At 40.6% G+C, this 15,012-nt stretch overlaps 1 protein-coding gene across 8 annotated transcripts in view; it reads left to right on the forward strand.

Annotated features, from left to right (window-relative positions):
* Positions 1-15,012, forward strand: part of kyat1.L (kynurenine aminotransferase 1 L homeolog) — a 30,073-nt gene that overhangs the window by 3,104 nt on the left and 11,957 nt on the right. For 3 of the 8 annotated variants that reach the window (XM_041572164.1, XM_041572166.1, XM_041572165.1), the window contains 13 exons: positions 3,175-3,235; positions 4,080-4,236; positions 5,588-5,735; positions 5,836-5,985; positions 6,088-6,174; positions 6,730-6,858; positions 7,046-7,166; positions 7,507-7,583; positions 7,835-7,924; positions 8,592-8,778; positions 9,516-9,592; positions 9,987-10,073; positions 10,456-10,588. In XM_041572164.1, the coding sequence (XP_041428098.1) occupies positions 3,193-3,235; positions 4,080-4,236; positions 5,588-5,735; positions 5,836-5,985; positions 6,088-6,174; positions 6,730-6,858; positions 7,046-7,166; positions 7,507-7,583; positions 7,835-7,924; positions 8,592-8,778; positions 9,516-9,592; positions 9,987-10,073; positions 10,456-10,509 (1,407 nt within the window). In that variant the 5' untranslated portion in view covers positions 3,175-3,192 and the 3' untranslated portion in view covers positions 10,510-10,588. 8 annotated transcript variants of the gene reach the window in all.

The following is a 15,012-nucleotide window of genomic DNA, read 5'->3' on the forward strand; positions in this document are numbered from 1 at the left end:
ATTGGCCTTCATTATTTATTTTTTTATATTTTTTGAATTATTTGCCTTCTTCTTTTGCATCTAAAAAAACAAAAAAAAAAACAAATGCTCTGGAAGGCTACAAATTACTGCTACTTTTTATTATACTCCTCTTTCTATTCCTCTCCTGTTAATGTTTCCGTTTCTTATTTAAAACAATGCATGGTTGGTTGGACCCTAGCAACCAGATGGCTGAAGTTGCAAACTGGAGAGCTGCTGAATAAAAAGCGAAATAACTCATAAACCACAAATAATGAAAACCAATTGCAAATTGTCTAAGAATATCACTCTCTGCATCATACTAACAGTTAGGGGCTGATTCACTAAATTCGAGTGAAGGATTCAAAGTAAAAAAACTTCGAATTTCGAAGTATTTTTTGGGCTACTTTGACCATCGAATGGGCTACTTTGACCTTCGACTTCGAATCAAAGGATTCGAACTAAAAATCGTTCGACTATTCGACCATTCGATAGTCGAAGTACTGTCTCTTTAAAAAAAACTTCGACCCCCTACTTCGGCAGCTAAAAGCTACCGAAGTCAATGTTAGCCTATGGGGAATGTCCCCATAGGCTTTCCTAAGTTTTTTTGATCGAAGGATATTCCTTCGATCGTTGGATTAAAATCCTTCGAATCGTTCGTTTCGAAGGATTTAATCCTTCGATCGAAGGAATAATCCTTCGATCGTACGATCGCAGAATTTGCGCTGAATCCTTCGATATTCGAAGTCGAAGGATTTCAATTCCTAGTCGAATATCGAGGGTTAATTAACCCTCGATATTCAACCCTTAATGAATCAGCCCCTAAATTTAAAGGTGAACAACGTCTTTTAAAACAACTGGCTGTGATGTAAATAATGAGTTTCAGGGTTCCAGCAATGGCCCATGTTCTCTGTGTGCAACAGTAACAGCGTTTAGGCAATGCTGCCCGTGTCACTATTACATGTCCGAGCACATCTGGAGCTAATATCAATTATCATCACTATAAATAGCATCTCTTTGCATTCTCTTGATTCCTGTGCAGTTATAAATAGCAACCTACCCCCCCCCAACACTGTACAAATAACTACTACAACTATGATTAGAGTATAACACAGCTGCTAAATTATGGTTATAATTACTAAATCCACCAAAGCAGGAAGTGATCCCTCAAAGACCAGCCATTGCCCTCTAGTTTCTATTATCCGCCTATTAGGGCCCCGGCAGCCCCATACTCTTCTCATTAACCTCACACAAACCCCTGACTCTGTTGGCAACCCTATTACATAAAAAAAGATGGCAAAACTTGATGGGTACGTGAACAATGTCAGTTTTGTAATACTAATGGCACAGGGCTGCTACTCTACTTCCTTCAGCCAGAATGTATGGCGTCTAACTTAAAGGGTCGGTTCACCTTTAAGTTAACTTTTAGGAAGTTATGTGGCTAATTCTGAGCAACTTTTCAACTGGTCTTCATTTTTTCTTTTTTATAATTTTACGTAATTTGCCTTCTGACTCTTTCAAGCTTTCAAATGGGGGTCACTGACCCAGTCTTAAAAAAAAAAGAAAACAAATGCTCTGTAAAGGTGGCCATAGACGTTACGATTATGATCTTTCAAGCAAAGATCATTAGTTTCAATACACACGTGTAGAGCTGGATTGTCAGATATACAGATAGAAACAAGAGAATTCTACCTGTATCTGACGATTCAGCACTAACAATGGCTGATGTTCAGTGTGTTCAAAGGCGACCAATCAAAATGTTCTGACCAGCCGACCGATATCCAAGTCTTCTGCTGATATCCGTTGGCTTGTCTCCCACCATACACGCACTGAATGTTAGGGATGCACCGAAGCCACTATTTTGGATTCGGCCGAACCCCTGAAAGATTTTGCCGAATACCGAACCAAATCCTAATTTGCATATACTTTCTTGTTGTTTGACAAAAAGTCAAGTGATTTCCCTCCCTGCATCTAATTTGCATATGCAAATTTGGATTATCTTTAGCCTGGCAGAAGTATTCGGCCGAATCCAAATCCTAATCAGGCCTCTCCTCGGATTCAGGTTTAACAAATTTGTTCAGCGCAGGACAATATTATAGGTCAAAAAACAGGCTATTAGTCATTAGTATCAGTGCAAAGTAAGCCTGCTTCCATTTAGCACATCACTTCCCTAAATATTTATACAAGTTACAGAATAGACACATGTGGTTCTGCTTCTATGCAAGAAAATGTAGTTTCTAATATGTGGAAGCCTTGGATCCCCCCAAAAAAAAAAAGTTGAATGGCCAGTGTCTCCATCTGCACCCACACACTCACTCACCCAAACGCAATGGAATATATCTGCTACAAGGCACAATCCCCCTTTATTTACTCATTAATGTCTATTAGGATATTAACTCAGAATCGATTTTTTGGTTTTTTAAACCAAAAGGGGAGACTACCCCAGGCAATCCAAGATCTGTTTACTTGACACCCACTTGCGTTGTTGCTATATTTATTGCTCATCTTTCCATTCAGGCCTCTCCTATTCATATTCCAGTCTCTTATTCAAATCCGTGCATGGTTCCTAGGGTAATTTGGACCCTAGCAACCAGATTGCTGAAATTGCAAACTGGAGAGCTGCTGAATAAAAAGCTAAAACTAAAAAAAACTAAAAAAAACCCCCACAAATAATAAAAAATGAAAATCAGTTTCAAATTGTCTCAGAATATCACTCTCTACATCAGGGGTCCCCAACCGCCAGGCCGTGGGTCAGTACCGGTCTTGAACTGGGCCGCCAAGGCTAGGGGACAATTAACGTGGTGCGGCGAATTGGATGCCTGCATGCCGAATTGGACACCAACCGCTCCCTCCCCCCTCCCCCAGTCCACCAGTCCCTGGGCCAAAAAAGGTTGGGGACCCCTGCTCTACATCATACTAAAATTTTAATTTAAAGGTGGACAGTCCCTTTAAATATAGGGAGCAGGGGGACCAAGAAGAGAGGGACCCAGAGAGATTAATTACAACAGTATTGGTCGGGATCTCCCAGTTACACCCCTGGAGAACTGAATAAGATGACCATATAATATAATAGGCCAATGTGTTATACAACAGTTATGAAGGAGATAGGGGCTTATACTATAACTGATTATTGTTTTATTGTGATCCGCTTCTCTTCTGTGGTGCTTTCCTTTAAAGGAAAACTAACATCTGAACATGAAAACATTGCTTCATGCATTTCAGAGGTCCTATATACACGGTAAGTATTCGCCACCCTAACGTTTCACAGTAGAGAAGCCCCCTTGTCATATAAATGGAGATAATACCCACTTAATTGCCCCTGCAATTATTAACCGCAAGTGAAATCCCTCGGAGGCATATTATGTCCTCAGAGAATGGCTCTGATAGGCTGGCCAAACGCTCCTATCAAATTCCTCAGGAGTAGATATTAGCTAAGGTCATTGAGGGCCACTTCCTCCTGGCACAACAATGATGGTATGGGTTATTGGGGACCATGAACCAGTAATTTCCATGGGTCCTTGACATATTGGAACCTAAACACACGTGCTCCATTCAGTACATTGTAACCCAATATACATTCATTACCCATTCTCAGATTTGGGTTGCAACGTTTACATTGCAATTGGCATTGCTACCGTCTTTGTTCATCCCTTTCCCAATTGGGGAGCTGTTGAACAAAAAGCTAAATGATTAAAAGACAATAAACAATGGAGACTAACTGCAACTTATCTCAGAATGCCACTGTCTACGTTGTACTAAAAGTTAACTTAAAGGTGAACGACCCCTTTCAAATCATAGATAATGCATAATGATTGTATATGGGATAACTGGGGGGTGGATATTCCCTGTAATAATTAACCAGTATTAAAAAATGTTCAGTTTAAACTAAGATCGTACTCTGATCACAAGGGCCTCATTTAAATTCACAAGCTGTAAACTTGTATCCATTGCTTAATGGCTGCCATTGCTTTCGACACACAAGCATGCCTGGTATGTTCCGCTCTAGAGCCTCCCTGACACTCACTTCTTTATTAAGAACAAAGTCCAGCCTTTACTGTCTCTGCCTCTCTATGGACTGCTAGGGTGTGGGAGTCATCGGCTGATCCCCAGAACAGACCTGGGCACTTGCCAACCTCACAAAAGGGGCACAGAAGCCAGGGGCATCTATTCTTCTGCACAGGACACCATGGCAAGGCAGCTGCAGGCCCGGAGGCTGGAGGGAGTGGATGAAAATATCTGGTGAGTGGCTGAACTCTAAAAAAGAGCTGACTGCAATGAAAAGAGACAGTCTATCATGGCCATATAGTCACATGATACAGATATGCCCTTAGTGCTATATATTCTATCAACTGATCAGATGTTCTCTTCCATTCTTCAGACTGCACTAGACTAGACATGCACTTGTAAAAACAATGATAAGAGTCCCAGGGATAGATTATAACCTCCATACAGCTTGATATGGTTTCTTCTTCCACTCATCTTACCTTTCTATAGAATTACAAGGGTTTAACTCAAGACTTTTTCTTTGTGTGTGTATATATATATATATATATATATATATATATATATATATATATATATATATATATATATATATATATACATATACACACAAAGAAAAAGTATATATATATATATATATATCATAAAGAAAAAGTGCTGAGTCAAACCCTTGTAATTCTATATAAAAGTGTGTGTGTGTGTGTGTATTAAGGATGCAGCAAATCCAGGATTTGGTTTGGGAATCGCCCAGGATTCGGCCTTTTCAGCAGGATTCGGATTCGACTTTTTGTCACAAAACAAGGAAATAAAAAAGTTTTTCCCTCCCCACCCCTTATTTGCATATGCATATTAGGATTCGGATCGGTATTCGTAAAGGAATTCGGGGGAATAGTGGATTCGGTGCATCCCTAGTGTGTATGTATGTATGTGTGTGTATATATATATATATCTATATATATATATATATATATATATCTATGTTACGTATGAGGTAGGGTCTGTAGGTTTGTTCTTGTGTTTTAATTTTGTATGTAAGTTGAAACATACATTTACTTATTAAATGCAACAAGACAGATGTCTGACTTAACATAGTGTTTATTTTTACCTTTCTGTGCTCTGCAGTAGACAACACACACAAGAAGGAATTTTGGCAGGTGGTTTATAAAGGGCAAGCAAACCACATTTACTGTAATAGCCTATGTGTGCAAGTATGAGTTGTATGCGCGTGTGTATACATCCCTTCAGTGTAGGTTTGCATTTGTCCTTATGGGTGTGGATGCCATATTGTTTTTCAGTACAGTAAGAGAGGCACTAATGAAACCTTTGGTGAACTAGGAAGGTAAATATAGCAATGGGTCCCCTATAGCATAAGGCACACAGTCACTTTAATAATAATAAATAGAACTGCTGAGAGGTCTGTAGTGATATCACGGTGCATCCCTTCCTGCAACACATACAGATATAATCATCTCTGAAAATTCAGTTGCTGCAACAGAGTATTCAGTGTGAACAAGCCCTTAATGTTGCTTAAAGAAATACACAATGCCCTAAATACCCTATGTGACCAAATGTTTGCTTTCCCTTTCAGGGTAGACCTGGTCAGCTTGGCAGCTCAGTACAAACCAGTGAATCTGGGCCAGGGATTTCCAGACTTTCCCCCACCAGCGTTTTTAAGAGAGGCCTTTGTCAGAGCCATTACTGAGGAGCCCCTGCTGAACCAATATACACGAGCCTTTGTAAGGGCCCCCTTCTGCCCTATAGAATACCTGAATTATTCACCTACTTACCTGCTTTATTTACTTATTGTCACCTTACTGGTTTCAATATGCTTTGCAGGGACACCCCCTTCTGGTGAAAAATATTGCCCAACTCTACAGCCAGCTTTTAGGACAGGACCTGGATCCTTTTTCTAATGTCTTGGTGTCGGTGGGGGCATATGGGGCCCTGTTCTGTGCCTTCCAGGCTTTTGTTGATGAAGGTGATGAGGTAGGTCCAAATGATCTGTACTCTCTCCTCTGTTATATAGAAATACAATGGGGAATACAACTATTAAATATTAAAATATTTTTTACTCTCTCCCCTTTGCAGGTGATTATCATTGAGCCATTTTTTGACTGTTATGAACCCATGACAAAGATGGCCGGAGGGAAATGTGTATTTATCCCACTCAGACCTGTAAGTAGTGTTCTGTTATGGCATAGTTTGATACATGATATTAGTACTGTTTATTGCATGCACTTAGCATTTTCTATTCAGGGTATATATATGTCATTAGTCCAAGTAATATATTTCAGGGCAGTCACGTGTTTTTCGGCAGTTCTTTTTTTACATTTTTATTTTTTCTTTCAACATTTTTATGCGGCTGTTCTTCAGGAGGCAAAGGCAGGGTTAGACTGGGCCGGCGGGACATAGAGCTAAAAATAGAGATAAAATTCAGATTTATCAAAATGTGAGATTAGAACTCACCTAAGAAAAACTCACTATCACTCACTTTCTATTCATTCCTATGGGATTTTTAGAATCGTATTTATTAAATAGTAAACTCCATTGATAAATACAATTCTAAAAATGCCAAAGGAATGAATAGAAAGTGAGTGAGTTTTTCTGTGATAAGCTCTAATCTCACACTTTGATAAATCTGCCCCTGGGTCTTAAAGCTCAGTTTCCAGTTCCATCTCAAGAGGTCTCCCTCGATCAGCCGCACTGTGCAACCTTATCTGTTCTTTCTAGAAACCCACAGATGCCGGAGCCCCCATGACTAGTGGGAGTTGGCGGCTGGACCTGGAAGAACTGGAAAGGAAAATTAGCGGTCGCACTAAAATCCTTGTTATAAACACTCCAAATAACCCCCTAGGGAAGGTAAGTGTGGTGCTTCCTAGCATAATATATTGTTTTGTTACTGAGGACAACCAATCAGCAGCTAGGTTTTACTAATAAAGGGAAAATTAATGAAAGCAAGCATTGTGTTGGTTGCTCGGGGTTACAGGCTTAGGGCAAACCTTGCCTTTGTCTATGCTTATCCCTGTTCTCTCTGCTTTTTGTTCAGGTCTTTAGCAAAGAGGAGCTGGAAGAGATTGCAGACATTTGCATAAGGCACAATATCATCTGCTTTAGTGATGAGGTGTACGAGTGGCTGGTGTATGATGGGAACCAGCACGTACGGATTGGTGAGTGTTCACTGTGTGAACCTTGATAAACACATTGCCCTGCAATACAATCTATTCTCAGCTCAAAATGACATATTTTCTGCATATATTGCATGCTATAGTAAACGTATGGCAGCCCCCATCCTTCGGTATAAACACATTTATAGTAAGAATGAACATTTTGTACTCAGCTATTCTTCATAAATCGGTTTGAGGGAATAGAAAAACATGAGAAACTCTTTGCATCACAAAGCAGACTACATGGAAGCAATGGCATAGAGTGTGAATCTTGAAACACCCCCTTATTCTCTGTAACTGACCCCCAATTTAACTATAGATGTTTCCTGTTGCTTCCCTGCAGCTAGCCTTCCGGGCATGTGGGAGCGTACCATCACTGTCGGCAGTGCGGGGAAAACCTTCAGTGCTACAGGCTGGAAGGTGAGATTGGTTGAAATGGAAAGGGATCTATCCTGGATGGTGACTGTAGCCTAACTTCTTGCATTAAATTACTATATTTGTTTCATAAGGAAATGTATTTCATAATCCAGCAACCCTAGAGAAGTATGGGGATACATATTTACTTCCCGTTGGCAGGAACAGTGGCTTTCTGGGTATTTAGAGATGCCCATTTTTGTGGCACAATGTACTGCTGTCTGATCTCATCATGCGGGCTCATTGTGTGCTTACAGGTTGGCTGGGCCCTAGGGCCTGATCATCTTCTAAAGCATTTACGGACAGTCCATCAGAACTCAGTGTATCACTGTGCTACGGGAGCCCAGGTAAGTGCCAGGACAGCAGAGACTACTAGATACTATGCATGGTACTCTGCAGGGAATTCTGGGAAACCTGGTGCAAACTAAAGTAGGCAGTGAATAATTAAATTTTTTGCATATGAAAAGGGTAAGGATTCGTAATGAACAAAATATGAAAGCATTGGGGTTGCCATTTATTGTGCACCCATAGTTGACCAAATTGCTAACCATCTGCCTCAAAATGCACCAGCCTGGGGTACGTTATTGTCCACACTGTGCCTCCATGTTTTCTCTTCCTCTCCGGCATCCCTTGTATCGCCCTAGATTGGGCAATATAGTACTTCTGGCGTATTTACTCTATTGCGTATGTGCCCAGATGTAATCAGCACAAGGGATACCTGGGAAGAAAACAAAACATGGCTCAGAACTCTGCAATAATGTATCCTAGACTAATGCCCTTTTTTAAGAAAAAAGAAAAGGTACTCTTGTTGTGTGGTTATCTGTTATTATGGAACCCTGACAGCGACTGATGGTTTAAAGGCATCATGGCTTCCACAGTCCCTGCAGCTCTAGTACTGGTGATAGGGGCCCTCACAGTACCTTCCATTTCATGTCCCCTGCTCCTTGGCTTTTATTAATAACTGGGGGGTCTATACAGAGTGGCTGGGCCTTTTTGATTCCTTTTCATTTACAGGAGGCTGTGGCTCAGGGGTTCCAGAGAGAGCTGGAGCAGCTGGGAAAGCCTGAAAGTTACTTTGGGCAGTTGCGGGATGAACTGGAGAAGAAGCGAGACCGATTGTACCACTGCCTGAAGGAGGTGGGGATGAAGCCCATGAAGCCGCAGGGATCCTACTTCATGATTGCTGATATTTCCCATTTCAGTAAGCCTGTGTGAGCTTTTCAACACAAACCAGAGTTGGGGACTTCATGATTTATTCCCTTTCAAAACGCATCTGTTAATAAAGCTGCTCCAGCAGAATTATGCACTGAAATCCATTTCTCAAAAGATTTTTTTTAATTAATTTTGAAATCTGACATATTGTCAGTTTCCCAGCTGCCCCCAGTCATTTGACTTGTGCTGATAAACTTCAATCACTCTTTACTGCAAGTGATATCACCCCCTCCCACCCTCCCAGAAGCCTAACAACAGAACACTAGGAAGGTAACCAGATAGCAGCTCCCTAACACAAGATAACAGCTGCCTGGTAGATCTAAGAACAACACTCAACAGTAAAATCCAGGTCCCACTGTGACACATTCAGTTACATTGAGTAAGAGAAACAACAGCCTGCCAGAAAGCAGTTCCATCCTAAAGTACTGGCTGTTTCTGAAATCACATGAACAGGCAAAATGACCTGAGATGCACCTACACCCCAATATTATAACTAAAAAATACACTTGCTGGTTCAGGAATGAAAATTTATATTGCAGAGTAAACTATTTGCAGTGTAAACAGTGTAATTTAGAAATAAAAACCACATCATAAAAATCATGACAGAATCCCTGTAATTCTATTTTGTGCCACTTTTTAATTTTAGGGGGTCCTAAAATGATTTTATTGTGGTGGCCAGTAACGTCACTAAAGGTGATCATGTGTTTCTGTGCTGTGTCTGTGCAGGGACTGAGGTGCCCCCTCCTTCAGACGCCAGCATACCTTACGATTACTACTTTGCAAAGTGGATGATGAAGAATAAGGTAAAAATAAAGATCTCTAAAGATATTTATATATGTAAATATATAAGAACTCTTATACGTATACCTTGCTATTATTGGATAATATATGTCTGAGAGCTGCCATATTGCTTCCCCTGCCAAATGATTGGAACAGGATTGCTATATTGACTTTTCAGGTGGTCTTGGTCTCAGAGTGGGGAGAGCTACAGGTGCCTAGGGGTGCACACTTTACAAATCCGGGACTGGGTACTGGCAGGACATCTGTCAATGGACAGGAGGAAATATTAAAGGCTGTATCTGGGGTGTGGCAGGCATATGGGGTCCCACTGTTCTATACAGCGACCCTACTGATGATATGCTATGTTCTGTGCCTCTTCATACTGTAACTTTTATATTATGCTCTGCTCTATTACAGCATTTAGCGGCTATACCCGTGTCGGCATTCTTTAGTGCACCCCACAAGAAGCATTTTGAGAACTTTCTCAGGTTTTGCTTTGTAAAGGTAACTATGTCTGGAATTTCATCAGATCATAAAACAGACGAGAAGCTGTCCTTTAACAGTTTCACACAGTAGCGAGATAACGCAGAGCACCCGGGCACTAATGGAAAATGGGTAACACTTCTCCCACTCCTTATTCCAAACACTTGCAACTTCTGCCTATCTTTGTTGGGATTTAAGAAGAGTAATTCCACATCCACCCATCTGCTTTTCCTGGTTTGTTTCACCATTGATCTGCTACTTTTAAGACAAACGTTCAGTTTGATAAGGAGTTGAAATATTGTGCTCCAAAATCATGAGAGCTGTGTGTATGTCAGATGTAGTTCCCTGATATACAGTATGTGGGTGCCAGTCCTGCCCAGTTAATTCTGTTTTATGTGTTTAGGAGCACAGCACACTGGAGGCCGCAGAGAACATATTAAAGAACTGGAGAAAATAGTCGTCTGCTCAAGCAAGATGTGATTTTATGGGACTCTGCGTGTTACCACGAATAAACGCTACTGTATGTATTTTAAGAATTTGCTTCTAGATGTTCTGTTTTTTTGTGTTAACCTTCTTCTTAGATCCCATGCTGCCCCACTGTTTGAACCCAAACTTGAACTGGGAGATCCAGATGTTCTAGAGGCAGGAAACAGCTTTCCTCTTTGATGACAAAGCTGAATCATGTTCTCAAATAACAGCAAGAGCCACATTTAGTATTTCAAACTAAGTTGGACTCTAAAAGTTACCTTGGGAATGCATGAACCCTTCTTATGTGAGTCACTTTGCTACCCACATATAGTGTAAATACAAATATACAGAGAAGGAATGGCCATGCCAGCTGAATAATAACATCATGGTGTATATTAAACCCTGCAGGAGTGCAACTAATCACTGTTATATGGCCATAATGCATTATGAGCATAAGTGTTTGTCGGCATGGGGAGGACTAAGTACATCATATTTGCAATTAAACTGAAGCGTCCTGTGCAACCTTCAATGTTCTAAAAGGACATGTTACATAAAATCCTTTGCAGGAGGCATCCTCTTTTTTTTTGTGTTTTCTGAGTAAGAGTGGAACAATGTAAAACATTCAGTGGCAAATGTTCTGTACAGTGTAACATGCAACCAAGAGGCTACAGTATAGGGGAACAGTGTGTAACTGGGTGTTATCTACTGGAGAAGTGTATGGTTTGACTACTGTATTGTTATTTAAGCTGTACTTGCAGTGAACTGGAGCTACATACTATAACCAGTGCAGGTTAAACATACAATTTGTCTGGTTTAAAGGAAAATGTAAAGCGTAAGCAGCATGTTATGTATTCCTGTAGTAGAAGTGGGGATAATAGCCTCTAGGAAGGGAGTGTGACTGTGGGATAGCAGGTATAGTAGGGAGAGATGGTGCCTATAGTAACAGTGGATAATAGTCTCTGGGAAGGGAGTGTGACTGTGAGATAGCAGGTATAGTAGGGAAAGATGGTGTCTATAGTAACAGTGGATAATAGTCTCTGGAAAGGGAGTGTGACTGTGGGATAGCAGGTATAGTAGGGAGAGATGGTGCCTATAGTAACAGTGGATACTAGTCTCTGGGAAGGGAGTGTGACTGTGGGATAGCAGGTATAGTAAGGAGAGATGGTGCCTATAGTAACAGTGGATAATAGTCTCTGGGAAGGGAGTGTGACTGTGGGATAGCAGGTATAGTAAGGAGAGATGGTGCCTATAGTAACAGTGGATAATAGTCTCTGGGAAGGGAGTGTGACTGTGGGATAGCAGGTATAGTAGGGAGAGATGGTGCCTATAGTAACAGTAGATAATAGTCTCTGGGAAGGGAGTGTGACTGTGGGATATCAGGTATAGTAGGGAGAGATGGTGCCTATAGTAACAGTGGGATAATAGTCTCTGGGAAGGGAGCGTGACTGTGGGATAGCAGGTATAGTAGGGAGAGATGGTGTCTATAGTAACAGTAGATAATAGTCTCTGGGAAGGGAGTGTGACTGTGGGATAGCAGGTATAGTAGGGAGAGATGGTGCCTATAGTAACAGTGGATAATAGTCTCTGGGAAGGGAGTGTGACTGTGGGATAGCAGGTATAGTAAGGAGAGATGGTGCCTATAGTAACAGTGGATAATAGTCTCTGGGAAGGGAGTGTGACTGTGGGATAGCAGGTATAGTAGGGAGAGATGGTGCCTATAGTAACAGTAGATAATAGTCTCTGGGAAGGGAGTGTGACTGTGGGATATCAGGTATAGTAGGGAGAGATGGTGCCTATAGTAACAGTAGATAATAGTCTCTGGGAAGGGAGTGTGACTGTGGGATAGCAGGTATAGTAGGGAGAGATGGTGCCTATAGTAACAGTGGATAATAGTCTCTGGGAAGGAAAGGAAAGGTTAAAACTAAGTAAGCTTTAATGGAAAGGTCTTTATTAATACATCAGTAAACCCTCACAGTAATGCTGCTCTGAGTCTCTGAGCATGCTCAATTTGCTCTTCTCTCCCTCCCCTGCTGTAATCTGAGCTCAGAGCTATGAGCGAGCAGTGAGAGACTCAAGCAGGAAGTGATGTAACACCAAGCTAATATGGCAGTTGCTATCCTAAAAAAACAGAGAGAGCTTCTAGAGCTGTATCCTCAGGTATGGTAAAGCATTCTGCAGAATAAATATAGCAAATCTACTGGCAATTAACTGCCTCAATAGCTTTCCTTCTCCTTAAAGACACAATTAAAGTCACAGAAGCCATAGTTTGATTTAATGAATATACATTTATTCAGAAAGAAAATAACAAAACATATTTCCAACAAGGTTAAATCATTTCAGCAACAGAATGGAAAGTGCAGCTCCCCTCACCTGTGAGAACACCCAATAAATTAGAACCCACCCTACCCCCTCCTCCTATTAATAATTTTCTGATCAGCTGACAGACCCGCTTCTATAGAAGCTCCATCATTTTTATAATACAGTATACCATTAGCCTGCAGCCAAAAACGCTGCTGGAGATCCGGTGGGCAGTTCCAAGAATATACAAAATGTATGTACTATGTACAGGGAACACTTCAACTTCAGTTCAGGGGGGGGGAGAGACTCAGAGACCCTCTTACCTTCCCGTGGTACAATAGAAACACCCCTGTGGGTCAAGAAGAGAAACTAAATTATAAATTAGAGAGTACTAAATTCTAAACAGACAGCCCCATCTTACACAAGTCTGCTGCTCCCCCATGCGGCAGACCATTCAAAACGGGCAATTGCAAGGAATGCAAAGGGATCGTAACACAGGCGTTTCAACATCAACTATTTCTGAAACCAAGAAGGTATGGGGTGTTAGAAAAACTGGGTTATGTGTTAGTGCATGCCCCTTCCTCTTAAAGAAGTCAAATGTTAATGGGGTGGTTCACCTTTAAGTAAAAATTAATATGTTAAAGAATATCTAATTCTAAGCAACTTTTCAACTGGTCTTTATTATTTATATTTTATCGTTTTTTTTTAAATTATTTGCCTTCTTCTTCTGACGCTTTCCAACTTTCAAATGGGGCTCAGTGACCCCATCTAAAAAACAAATGCTCTGTAAGGCTACAAATGTATTGTTATTGCTACTTTTTATTATTCCTATTTCTATTCAGGCCTCTCCTATTCCCGTCTCTTATTCAAATCAATGCATGGTTGCTAGGGTAATTTGAATCCTAGCAACCAGACGGCGAAAAATGCAGAGCTGCTAAATAACAAGCAAAATAACAAAAACCACAAATAATAATAAATGAAAACCAATTGCAAATTGCCTCAGAATATCACTCTCTACATCATACTAGAAGATTAATTTAAAGGTGAACAACCCCTTTAATGCAAAACTGCTCAGAGTTCACTCCTGAAATTGATTTACTTAGTCATTTGTTTTACTTTACATTTAATGATATTAGTAGTTTTTACACTGCTAATACCATGAAAGTGTAACCCCCAGTTAGTCAGCCGCACCAGAAGGGCAACAGCTTCATTTATTGAAGTAGAGAGGGTCTCCTGGGGCTTTACCTGCTCAGGTCTATCGCTCCTGTCACATTAACAAAAAAAAAAGAGAGAGATAAGCAGGAAAGCATCATGAGATGCTTCCTGCTTCAGTAAAGTAAACTTTTGCCTCTCTGCCCAGTTGCTGCCTGATGCCAAAGTTTACACATTCATGAATTTAAAAACCGCTAATATCATAAAATATAAATTAAACAAATGCTCATTAAGGCACTCTGAGCATTACCCCTTTAAAGGGGTGGTTCACCTTCAAGTTATCTGTTAGTATGCAGTTTGAAGCAACCTTTGAATTGGTTTTTATAGTTTTTGAATGAATTGCCTTCTTCATTCTGACTACAGCTTTCAAATGGGGGTCACTGACCCCATTTAAACAACAAATGTTCTGTAAGGCTTCAAAATATATTGATACTGTTACTTTTAATTACTCATCTTTCTATTCAGGCCTCTCCTATTCATATTCAGAGTCTCTTATTCAGGTCACTGCCTGGTTGCTAGGGTAATTTGGACCCTAGCAACCAGATGGTTGAAATTGCAGCTGCTGAATAAAAAGCTAAATAACTCAAAAACCATAAATAATAAAAAGCAATTGCAAATTGTCTAAGAATGTCACTCTCTACATCATACCAACAGTTAATTTAAAGGGGAACAACCCCTTTAAACAGAGAAATTGGCAAGGTGCAAATGCCTCAATATCTCAAGGTGCACTGCAGGGCAATCAATGACTTTGAAATATTAAATAAATGTTTCTGCTTGTCAGTGTTTTATTTTATCCGCTGCTCATGGCTACATCTTCTGCTACTCCTTACTTAAAAACAAACAAGCAAAAAGAACCTCTGTATGCATTTTTAGAAGCCGGATTGAATGCAATGATTGTAACTACCGATTGCAGAGCTGCACGATGTGTCTGACAAATAGGGATGCACCGAATCCAGGATTCGGTTCGGCCTTTTTCAGCCGA

This window comes from Xenopus laevis, chromosome 8L (genome assembly GCF_017654675.1).
Source record: "Xenopus laevis strain J_2021 chromosome 8L, Xenopus_laevis_v10.1, whole genome shotgun sequence".
In the NCBI taxonomy this organism is placed as follows: domain Eukaryota; kingdom Metazoa; phylum Chordata; class Amphibia; order Anura; family Pipidae; genus Xenopus; species Xenopus laevis.